Genomic DNA, 12,501 nt, shown 5'->3' with positions numbered 1-12,501 from the left:
AGCATCTGGTTGGTGTTTCCACTCATTTCCAAATATGGTGGTGAGAAGAAACCCAGTGGCCGGCAGTGGCTGTGCGAGAAGACGGAGCAAGATGGATTTTGGCCAACATTCTGCTAATTTTCTCATCAATGAAACATTTGATCTCAATACAGTTTTCTGTTTCCAAAACTAAAATCTGCTACGAACAGTAGACTAAGTTTTGTGGACTTTACCCTTTAGCAAAGTTTCTAAAAGTTGCACTGTTTAGAGGGAGTGCAAGGGCGAATTTAGTTATTCCACACGTGCACTTCATAGAGTAAACATTCCCTAATGGAAATATGCAAATACATGCTAGAACGGCCAATAGGCTCTCGCTAGCTTGTGCTTGGCTCTGCCCACCTCCTTGTTATGCCCACTATGATTAATTTGCTCCCATTGGAAACGACAGGCTGGGGTCTATCTTGGGTTGGTTATGAAAATCTTTGCTACAACATTACAGTATATGGCAGCTATGTTAGCTCCCATTAACAGAATGAGCATTATGATGCATTTAGCCTACATGACAGTTACAAATTCTAGTTGCTTAAATGTCCCAAAAAGAAAACACACATTGTTCACCCTCTGGATACAATATATCGGCTATGTGATAGACACAATACAGTTGAAACAAATAGATTATTTTTATATTTATTTATTTGTTCATTGATAATTTATTACACGTAACTGTTTAAAACCCAATCTGGATATCTTTTCTATTAGAGCTCTGCTGTATAACATTTATTTACCTCTGGATACATAACGTTTATTTACCTCTGGATACATAGCGTTTATTTACCTCTGGATACATAGCGTTTATTTACCTCTGGATACATAGCGTTTATTTACCTCTGGATACATAGCGTTTATTTACCTCTGGATACATAGCGTTTATTTACCTCTGGATACATAGCGTTTATTTACCTCTGGATACATAGCGTTTATTTACCTCTGGATACATAGCGTTTATTTACCTCTGGATACATAGCGTTTATTTACCTCTGGATACATAGCGTTTATTTACCTCTGGATACATAGCTTTTATTTACCTCTGGATACATAGCATTTATTTACCTCTGGATACATAACGTTTTGCCACAAAACATGATTATTTGTCTCTCTAAAATAAAATTACCTTGCAATATCTTTGAAACAAAATCACCGTTGTCTTCTCTCTAGCCCATGTGATGGTAAGATGAACAAATAATAGCTCTATCTGTTTCACAAGATGTGTGTTCACGTTAATTTACAAACATTTCAAGAAATTGATATATCACATTTTGGAATGTGTGTGTACAGTATGTGTGAGTACGTGTGTGTGCATGCATGCGTGTGTGTGTGTGTAATAAGGTCAGTGTGTTGACAATGTCACCTGGAGCGTCTGAACCCAGCCAGGCCGGAACGAGACGCCTCGTCGATCAGTGGCGTCACAATCTTCTCTGTCATGTCTGAGAGGACTGTGAATGTGGGCTCCACGATGAAATCAATAAATCCTGAGGGAATGAGAGACATATAGAACCACTGAGATCTATCAATCTATCTATCTATCTATCTCTCTATCTATCTATCTATACACTGACTCACCAATTTGAGACTGGGCCACCATGGTTGACTTTCGGTCACACAGAGGAGAGAAGGGCAGGCCCAGCTCTGCTTCTTTATCCCCCTGAGAACACAACATGACAACAGTGAACAGAGTCTTTATGTATGGAGGAATGAAGTCCCTCACAGCATAAGTGTACTTCATACCAAAGAGATTGGGTAGAGGTATGCTTTCCACAATTCCAGTAAGTTTCCCAAAATTACCAGGTTTTCCAGAAATCCCTGTTGGAAGATTTCCGGAGTCAGAAGGGAATAAGCAGTGAATCCAGAATTCTCTTACCATTACTTCTGGAAAACTTGGTAATTTTGGGGAACTTTGCAACCCTAAGTAGAGGGTATTTATTACTGGCCTCAGCAGCGAAAAAACAACAACTTCTACCTCCCAGTACTGATGTCTTCCCCTATTGATCAACCTTGTCAGTTGGGCTGAACAGAACAACATCAAAGGAGCCAATTTAAGAAAAGGAAATCTATGTATGGTAAAAAAAATATTGGTATGTCCTGGTCATTCATTATACTTGACATTTCTATTAATATGATTAGTGGAACAGCACCTGGGAATGAACTGATTACATTTCACCATGGCTTCGTTCCAAATAGCACCCTCTTGTTCCCTATGGAGTGCACTACTTTTGATCAGAGGCCTATGGGACGCAGAATTTTTCAAATTCTAGAAAGAGACCACATTCTACCAGCTAATTACATTTTCACAGAACAGAGTGTGGTGTTAATTAGCATGTAATGGTAATGGGGAGGATATCCCTACTTTAAAATCACACCTAAAATAAAATTGGAATCGGATTCTCTGTTGGTTGACTCCGGGTAAATTTCTTCATGCCCTTGTTAATATCCAATGCAATTTTATAATGTATTCCATTTTTTAAAATATATTTAGAATTTTCAAGAACAGCTATATTACTCATTGTCACTTTATATTCATAATGATGACAGATGTAATTTATGCAATTCATAAAGAGTAATATCCTCCTTTTGTTTAAAGAAATTGGATCCTTGTGAAATACCTTGTGAAATTACTGTCCAATATCTCTTATAAATAATGACTCGACAATGTGACATTCAGAAGTGCAGATTTTTCACGTTTCACTATTTGGAGATCTGCTTCTTGTCTTGCGAGAGGAGTGGTAGGCTAGTATCAGATTCATGGGATTAGTGTTGAGCAAGGAAGGAATGAAAACCAGACTGATTAGGATTCAAATAGTGGGATCATCACACTGTTTTATTTGGGAAGGTAGTAGGATTAGGAAGATGCCAGCACTACGTATCAGATTTGGTACACTGGACCTTGTCCCACAACTATCTGACCAGGGTCCACATTCATGAAGTATCTCAGTACCTCTGATCTATATCAGCATTCTTAATGGTGCCCAAGTGGTGGTTAGGGTTTAGGGTGACGTTTTAGGTGTTATGGGTCAGGGGTTAGAGATCTGGTTTAAGGGGTTAGTATAGACTGACCTGTCTGAAAAACTCTTCCAGGAGTGATGTGGTCCACCTGTGGTGCAGATCCCAGTTCTTTGCCGGGTGGCTGATGTCAGCTGTGTGCAAAATCAGTGATAAGGCCTTGGGCTTGAGAATCCTACAGAGGAAAACAATGTAGAGCAAATTAAATCAAATCAAACTTTGTCACGTGCGCCAAATACAACAGACCTTAACGTGAAATGCTTACTTACAAGCCCTTAACCAACAATGCAGTTCAAGAAAGGGTTTAAGAAAATATTGACCAAATAAACGAAGTACAAAACAATAAAAGTAACAGAATAAAATAACAATAACTAGGCCATAGACAGGGGGTACCAGTACCGAGTCAAAGTGCAGGGATACAGGTTAGTCAAGGTCATTTGTACATGTAGGTAGGGGTAAAGTGACTATGCATAGATAATAAACAGAGAGTAGCAGCAGTGTAAAAACAAATGTGGGGGTCAATGTAAATAATCCGGGTGGTCATTTGATTAATTGTTCAGCACTGTTATGGCTTGGGGGTAGAAGCTGTTAAAGAGCCTTTTGGTCCTAGACTTGGCGCTCCGGTACTGCTTGCCGTGCGGTAGCAGAGAGAAGAGTCTATGACTTGGGTGACTGGAGTCTTTGACCATTTTTTGGACTTTCCTCTAGTATATAGGTCCTGGGTGGCAGAAAGCTTGGCCCCAGTGATGCAGTGGGCCACAGTCATGGGTGAACAGGGAGTACAGGAGGGGACTAAGCACGCACACCTGAGGTGCCCCAGTGTTGAGGATCAGCGAGGCAGACGTGTTGTTGCCTACCCTTTACCACCTGGGGGCGGCCCATTAGGAAGTCTAGGATCCAGTTGCAGAGAGAGGTGTTTAGTCCCAGGGTCTTTAGCTTAGTGATATGCTTTGTGGGTGCTATGGTGTTGAACGCTGAGCTGTAGTCAATGAATAGCATTCTCACATAGGTGTTCCTTTTGTCCAGGTTGGAAAGGGCAGTGTGGAGTGCAATTGAGATTACATCATCTGTTGGCACAGTATGCAAATTGGAGTGCATCTAGGGTATTTGGGATGATGCTGTTGATGTGAGCCATAACCAGCCTTTCAAAGCGCTTCATGGCTCCCGACATAAGTGCTAATGGTAATAAGTTAGGCAGGTTACCTTCGCTTCCTTGGGCACAGGGACTGTGGTGGTCTGCTTGAAACATGTAGGTATTACAAACTTTGTCAGAGAGAGGTTGAAAATGACAATGAAGACACTTGCCAGTTCGTCCAGTTCGTATGCTTTGAGTACATGTCCTGGTAATACGTCTAGCCCCGCGGCTTTGTGAATGTTGAACTGTTTAAAGGTCTTTGCTCACATTGGCTGCCGAGAGCGTTATCACACAGTCGTCCGGAACAGCTGGTGCTCTCATGCATGCTTCAGCGTTGCCTGCCTCAGGGCATTTAGCTTGTCTGGTAGGCTTGCATTACTGGGCAGCTCGCAGCTGGGTTTCCCTCTGTATTCCGTAATAGTTTTCAAGCCCTGCCACATCTGACGAGCATCAGAGCCGGTGTAGTAGGATTCAATCTTAATCCTGTATTGACGCTTTGCCTGCTTGATGGTTCGTCTGAGGGCGTAGCGCGATTTCTTACAAGCGTCTGGATTAATGTTCCGATAGCTCAATGCGGATGTTGCCTGTAAGCCATAGCTTCTGGTTGGGATATGTACGTACGGTCACTGTGGGGACGACGTCATCGATGACTGAGTTGGTATACTCCCCAATGCCATTGGATGAATCCTGGAACATATTTCTGTCTGTGCTAGCAAAACTGTCCTGTAGCATAGCATCCGCGTCATCTGACCTCTTTCGTATTGAGCGAGTCACTGGTACTTCCTGCTTTAGTTTTTGCTTGTAAGCAGGAATCAGGAGGATAGAATTATGGTCAGATTTGCCAAATGCAGGGCGAGGGAGAACTTTGTATGCGTCTCTGTGTGTAGTAAAGGTGGTCTAGAGGTTTTTTTCCTCTGGTTGCACATGTGACATGCAGGTACAAATGAGGTAAAAATTTATTTAAGTTTGCCTGCATTAGGTCCCTGCCACTAGGAGCGCCGCTTCTGGATGAGCACTTTCTTGTTTGCTTAACAGCTTATCATAAGGTACTCTACCTCAGGCGAGCAATACCTTGAGACCTCTTTAATATTAGACATCGCGCACCAGCTGTTATTGTCAAATAGATACACACCCCCGCTCCTCATCTTACCAGACGTAGCTTCTCTGTCCTGCCGATGCATGGGAAATCCCGCCAGCTCTATATTATCCGCGTCGTCGTTCAGCCACGACTCGATGAAACATAAGATATTTCAGTTTTTATTTTCCTGTTGGTAGGATAGGCTTGATCGTATATCATCCATTTTGTTTTCCAGTGATTGCACATTGGCCAATAGAACGGATGGTAGTGGAGGTTTACTCACTCTTGTATGAATTCTCAGAAGGCAGCCAGACCTCTGCCCACTTTTTCCCCATCTTTTCTTCACGCAAATTACTGGGATTTGGGCCCGTTCGCATCGGACTCGTTAAAGAAAAGCTCTTCGTCCAGTTCAAGGTGAGTAATCGTTGTTCTGATGTCCAGAAGTTATTTTCATCATAAAAGATGGTAGCAGCAACATTATGTACAAAATAAGTAACAAACAACGCAAAAAAAACAAACAAAATAGCACAGTTGGTTAGGAGCCCGTAAAACGGCAGCCATCCCTTCCAGCGTCATTCTTTCAACCAAGCAGAGAAGCAGAGAAGATTGCAAGGAACAAGTCCAGAGAGACTATAACAGAAGTCAACAGAAGTCTAAGAAAACAACAAACATGTCTCAGCAATATTGGTCTTTTGGATATTTGATCAGAGAGACAGCAGCTTGGGGTTATTGTATTTTTGGTATCAATTAGTGCATTTATGGTAGGGCTGGCTATGGTTTAGGACAAATGTGTGGGGAGTTATCTGAACTGGCACTATAGTCTACTATAGTGAACAGGATGCTATTTTAGATATATTGGTCTAGATAATTATAGAGCTAAATAAGAGTCACTCACGCCTCTGGCTGCTGGAGGAAGTTCTTCATGGCCTTGATCTGTTGGAAGTGACAGGACATGTCCGTGGCCAGGACCATTTCTACCACCAGCGCCCGTAGCTCTCTATGAGAGGGGGAGACATATAGACATTTTAGAGAGAGGATCAGACAGACAGACAGATGGACAGACTTGGTAGAGGTAGATAAAAGAGAGGATCAGACAGACAGGTTAGAGAGAGGAGTAGACAGGCAGACAGGTTAGAGGTAGGTTAGAGAGAAGCGCAGACAGACAGGTTAGAGGTAGGTTAGCGAGAGGAGCAGACAGACAGGTTAGAGGTAGGTTAGAGAGAGGAGTGGACAGACAGGTTAGAGGTAGGTTAGCGAGAGGAGCAGACAGACAGGTTAGAGGTATGTTAGAGAGAGGAGTGGACAGACAGGTTAGAGGTAGGTTCGAGAGAGGATCACACAGAAAGGTTAGAGGTAGCTTAGAGAGAGGAGCAGACAGACAGGTTAGAGGTAGCTTAGAGAGAGGAGCAGACAGACAGACAGGTTAGAGGTAGGTTAGATAGAGGACTGGACAGACAGGTTACAGGTAGGTTAGAGAGAGGAGCAGACAGACAGGTTAGAGGTAGGTTAGAGAGAGGATGAGGCAGACAGGTTAGAGGTGGGTTAGAGAGAGGAGCAGACAGACAGGTTAGAGGTAGCTTAGAGAGAGGAGTGGACAGACAGACAGGTTAGAGGTAGCTTAGAGAGAGGAGTGGACAGACAGGTTAAAGGTAGGTTAGAGAGAGGAGTGGACAGACAGGTTAGAGGTAGGTTAGAGAGAGGATGAGGCAGACAGGTTAGAGGTAGGTTAGAGAGAGGAGCAGACAGACAGGTTAGAGGTAGGTTAGAGAGAGGAGCAGACAGACAGGTTAGAGGTAGGTTAGAGAGAGGAGTGGACAGACAGGTTAGAGGTAGGTTAGAGAGAGGAGCAGACAGACAGGTTAGAGGTAGGTCTGAGAGAGGAGCAGACAGACAGGTTAGAGTTAGGTTAGAGAGAGAAGCAGGCCGTGTCTGTGGCCAACACCATCTCAACCACCCAGGCACGTACACAGATAATGCTCTACCTGTGCAGAGCACCTGCCCCTTTGCACTTCCAGTCTCCAAAGTGCTCTTTTGTATGTTGGTATAATTTCCCCAAAACAATTTTGTCGTTGTTTTTCTGATCTGAACCCGCTGCCTGCAAGTCGTCATTAAATTATCCCCCTGTGGCCCCCGGTCGAGTTCAGTGTATAGCTAGCTACATTCTTAGAACCTAAAAGGGTTCTTCAGCTGTCCTCATGGGAGAACCCTTTTTTGGTTCGAGATAGAACCCTTTTGGTTCCAGGTAGAACCCTTTTGGGTTCCATGTAGAACCCTCTGTGTAAAGGGTTCTACATGGAGCCCAAAAGAGTTCTACCTGCAACCAAAATGGGTTCTCCTATGGGGACAGCCAAATAACATTTTTGGAACCCTTTTTTCTAAGAGTGTACCTAGCTAGTTTGAATATCAATACCACTGCCACAGCAGCATAATTGAGCAGTTTAACAACGTGAGTGACCTGCTAACATGCTGATTTACATAATCAAATCCAGTCTGGTTGGCTGATAGGCTTACGTGCAGCAGAGACATAGAAGGAGAGAAGAGGCTGCATCACCAACCCTCAGACTCAACTCCATCCCTTCAGCCGGGATAGATGTGTCAGGGAGGGGAAGGAGCAACACAGGTCGTCTTTAGCTAGCTAGCCACCATATAATGATAGCGTACTAAAATAACCACACAAGCCACTTGCCAGTCAGCCATATATCATGAATATGAAATAGTGTATGTTCATCGTCATCATAATGTTTTATGACAATAAATGATTTGCAAAACAAAATACACATTTGAATTATGTTAAGCAAAGCATGTAGCTAGTAGATCTGTGTTACATGACTATAGAGTTATTATGAAATATGCAATTACTTTTCAATGACATAATTATGAAATTAAACTATGAAGTTATAAGATTAGGGATATTAGATTGTGAAGTTATTATTTAAGAGCATTGGGGATAAATCACAATCTGTAAAAAAAAAATGTTTTAAAAAGAAGGCGAATCTAGTAATCTAGCTAGCTAGCCATTTTGTTAACTGTAGCATATGGTAGCCTAATTAGTCTGCTTGCTAAGAACATTATCAGTCATCATCAGTGATCACCATGCTTTCTTTACTGGCTTATTTAGAGAATGGTAGGCTATAGTAAAGCAATATAGGTTATAGTAATTGTTGGCTACAGTATTTCTCACAATATTCTATTCCTTTGCTCTCATTACTATCCTATTTAGAGATAGTGTAGAGCAGAATATCTATTCCTGAAGTGACCTCCAACCTCCCTGCTCCTCAAAACTTATTCCACTGGATCAAATCTTCAGACAGTATAGGATGTACATGATAGAGGCAACAAATGGTGTTGGGTTGGAAATAGTAATGGTAGGCTACAGTATTTCTTCCAATCTTCTATTTTGACTGGAATTCTGTTGGTTATTGTTAATAAGTGCAACCTTCAATGCAGTCCAAAATAGTTTTGCAAAATACTTTACTCATCAGATTGTGCTGCTTTACCCTCTTCTCAATGACACACATAAAGCATGTTAACCACATCTTAGCAAATGATACAACAATAACGTCTATTTTGCCAAGAACTCTCTGAGTCTCGCCTACCTCCAGTCGTCTTTGGACAGGTTGAGGAGGATGTTCATCTCGTCATCGTCCTGTAGGAGGCGGTAGGCAGCACTCACATGGTGGTTCTCCAGAACTGCACGGTCATTATACAAGATGGCTGTGCCTGACCTGAGACAACACAGTTAGGAGAGGGTAAACCATAGAAATAGGGAAAGTCCGTTCTAGTAATTATATTTCATATGTGTTAAATATAAAGCCCCTGCTCTAATCCAATACATGGTTTATTATCATCACATTTGAGTTGATCTATATGGTACTTCATGCAGTTTACATACACTGTAGCTTATATTGACCTGTTTTGCAATAAAACGCATATCTAAAGAAATGTCAGAGAGTTTTGCGATTAATTAGAACTTGTTGTGCTTTGAGGATTAGGCTCAACAATGGTCGCCGTCACGAGGCAGAGGAGGAATTAGAATAGAACTGCCATTCACGGTTTTTAATCATCCCCTCTCTAAATGCATAACAATGACTTACCATCCCTGTTTCGCTGCCCCAGTCTGTTTTCTCTCCCCTTACTGAGTGCTATTTTTCTGCCTGTGTTACGGCTGTCATAGTATATTACCTGGTCTGGATATGGAAGTTGTTAGTGGTCCCTGTGTGTTCGTAATCATGGACCGCAGCAGCAAAGATCATGGCAAAGATCTCCAGCTCAGTCAGCCAGTTCTAGAGACGAGAGAGAGAAAGAGAGAGAAATAGAGAGAGAGAGAGAGAGAGAGAGAGAGAGAGAGAGAGAGGATACAATTTGTAGAACAAGGAACACAAGAGGTGATAAAGGCAATTTAGAGGAGAACAAACAACTCGAGGAAAAACATTTCAGAAGCTGATGCTGATGCATTGTAACGTTAATCATAAGTGACATGTTCACGTCGCCTGCTTGCCACACACCTTAGAAAAACAAATCTATGTAAGCTTCACAATCTTCCCCCAGTCAAATACATAAAACCAGACAAAACAGTTTTTACTCTTCGAAGGGATACTTCAGGATTTTGGCAATTAGCGCAACGACTGGAAGTCTGTGGGTGTTCACTAGCAGGCTAGCAGTTACTCATAGACATCCAGTTATTGCGCTAACGTTACTTAGCATTGGCTTGCGAAACTACCTCTAACGTCCTTCGAACTGGACACAGAGGTATAACAATGGTATCCAGTGGCTCATCTGACTCTGGGGAAGTAGATAAAGGGCATCATTGCCAAAATCCCAAAGTATCCCTTTAATTGAATATTGAATATGTTTGCATATAGAGGCATCAGAGGAAGCTGGTAGAAGGAGCTATAGGAGGACAGGCTCATTGTAATGGATGGAATGGAATAAATGGAACGGTATCAAACGCATCAAATATACAGAAACCACATTTGACTCTGTTCCATTAACTCCATTCCTGCCATTGAAATGAGCCTGTCCTCCTACATTATTTGACATCTAATGTCATAAATTAAATTGAGTACTTATTAAAGTTCCCTTCCCACAAAGCAACATTTTCTGCTAGGCTGTCCTGGTTCTGTAATACAAGAAGAATATTAGATTTGTTTCTCTCCCTGACTGTTTCCATTACTCCAAAATGTATGTTGAACAGAAGTAACAGTAGCAGTAATGTTGTTATATTTCTGCGATGAAATAGATTTTTTTTTTAAAGGTTAGGGATGGGCTGGAGAATTGTAGTCACTCTCAGATTCATAAGGAAGATCTCAATGTCAAACTCCTTGCTTCCCCTCTCCTCGTCTCCTTCTCAAAACCCATTAGATGAGAAAGCCAGAGGTCCCTCCCGTTTGACCTTCTCCCCCAATGGGTTTTCAGAAGAAGAGGAGGAGAGAGGATGCAAGGAGTATGTCATTTAGATTTCCCCATAGACAGAGCCATGGATGCAAGGACTGACCATCCAAAATATCCAAATAATAGTTTTAACACTAGAACCGCTCAAGCAAGTCATTTTGACAACTCATTAATTCATGTATTTATCAACCCCCATCCATCCTTGACTTTTCCAAAATAAATCTATATAACACACGGCCCTTATTAGAATCCTAATATTCTAAACAGAACAGAACCTCTACAGACAGTATGGCCTGCTCCGCTCATTCTCCCAAAAGTAGCCAGTTCATAATCACCCTGATAATTGCCTAGAAACTGAACCTAGACGATACCCAAATGAATTTCACACATGAAACGACAGATTAAATAAATGAAGTAAAGTATGATGGGGGAGAAAGGGGGGGAATGGGTGAGTTGATGTGCAAGGATAAGTGGAGAATCCATAATTATGTAATCACCAATTATGAATGAAGAAAAGGGTGGGCCATTCTATTGTGTTGGTATATTCAAATTATAATCTCAAAATGATATGTACCCTCTATCAGACCACCAAATCCAAGCAGTCTTATCTTACTTCAACCTACTTGTAGTACACAGTGAGAGCCTGCATAATTTACTATGGTATGAAGACCAAGATGAATGGATGCACATGCTGCGTTAGCGCTGCTACAATAGCTGAATGAAAACGACTCAGATGGTGGGGAATAAATTCATCATAACATGATGATTATTCTTCTGATTCTGTGCCTCAGCCTAAACCTACACCCCGGAGGCCTAAAAAAAGCCAGAAGTGTACGTTGCGCCACCACCAAAATGAAACAGTGAGACAGGAAGGATGGGAAGGCATCGTTTGGGCAAAAGATCCAAATCGCACAGCAGGTGAGCGAGTGTTGGAAAATGTGGTGATGAGGCTTGTGGAACCTTACGTTGGCAAGGGGAGAAATGTCACCTTGGACAATTTCTTCATTTCACTGTCATGTAGCAAATAAAAACAAGCCTAGTCGCCACCATGAACAAAGCGAGACGGGAGCTCCCTCTTCAAAACAAGGCACCTGCACAGCTGTTGTACTCCTAAAACGGCGGTGAAGAATGACAAGACAACACTCACACTATACCAATGCAAAGCAAGAAAGAATGTTTCTGTCATGATCACCATGCATCCGACAATTGCCATCGACAGGGACACAATAAAGAGAAAAACGGATCATATTTTGCACTACAACCAAAGGTAGGGCAATATTACATAATATGCATCGCCTTCGGCCAATATGCTGTAGCTAAACTTATGCAATGCATTATGCTCTTCTGTATAACACATGTTGTTTTCCCTATGGGAAAATAATCCTAATGTTGTCTACTCTATTTTGTTTCATAAGTAGGTGGGGATGTTTTGGATCAGATGGCACCCTGGCCTGTTGCGGCGTTTTACAACATGCTCGATTTAGCTGTTATCAACACACACTTCAACATGAGTCTAGCATACGGGCTACATGAGAGATATATGAGCGCCATGGCAGCAACAAAGATTCAAAGATTCCACGCGAGCCTATGTGTGAGGCAAGATGCAGAACGAACAGAAACCAAGACACCCGTGTCACCTACAAGCGATGTGTTTATTTGAAGTGTGTCAAGAAAGTGAAAGTGGCAAAGATTTGTGTTGACTGTTTAGGACAAGGGATAACCGCTAAATGTAATCCAACTAATGCCATTGCGTGAAAACACAGACCATTTAAGCACAAGCTGACATATCGAAACTTATGTTCATTATAATATAATTTGGGCTGATTTGAACTATTTAGCTAGCACACTTGACCCTTATGAT

The 12,501-nt window shown here is 42.0% G+C and overlaps 1 protein-coding gene across 2 annotated transcripts in view; it reads right to left on the bottom strand.

Annotated features, from left to right (window-relative positions):
• Positions 1-12,501, bottom strand: part of pde1ca (phosphodiesterase 1C, calmodulin-dependent a) — a 102,116-nt gene that overhangs the window by 14,957 nt on the left and 74,658 nt on the right. For both annotated transcript variants that reach the window (XM_031796412.1, XM_031796413.1), the window contains exons 8-13: positions 9,432-9,532; positions 8,846-8,974; positions 6,145-6,246; positions 3,091-3,211; positions 1,600-1,681; positions 1,388-1,508 (exon numbers count right to left, since the gene is read on the bottom strand). In XM_031796412.1, coding sequence (XP_031652272.1) covers positions 1,388-1,508; positions 1,600-1,681; positions 3,091-3,211; positions 6,145-6,246; positions 8,846-8,974; positions 9,432-9,532 — 656 coding nt within the window. The remainder of the gene's footprint in view (positions 1-1,387; positions 1,509-1,599; positions 1,682-3,090; positions 3,212-6,144; positions 6,247-8,845; positions 8,975-9,431; positions 9,533-12,501) is intronic.

Source organism: Oncorhynchus kisutch, linkage group LG18 (assembly GCF_002021735.2).
Source record: "Oncorhynchus kisutch isolate 150728-3 linkage group LG18, Okis_V2, whole genome shotgun sequence".
NCBI classification, from domain to species: domain Eukaryota; kingdom Metazoa; phylum Chordata; class Actinopteri; order Salmoniformes; family Salmonidae; genus Oncorhynchus; species Oncorhynchus kisutch.
Note: the sequence above shows the minus strand (reverse complement) of the source record. Positions and strands in the feature narration are given on the sequence as shown.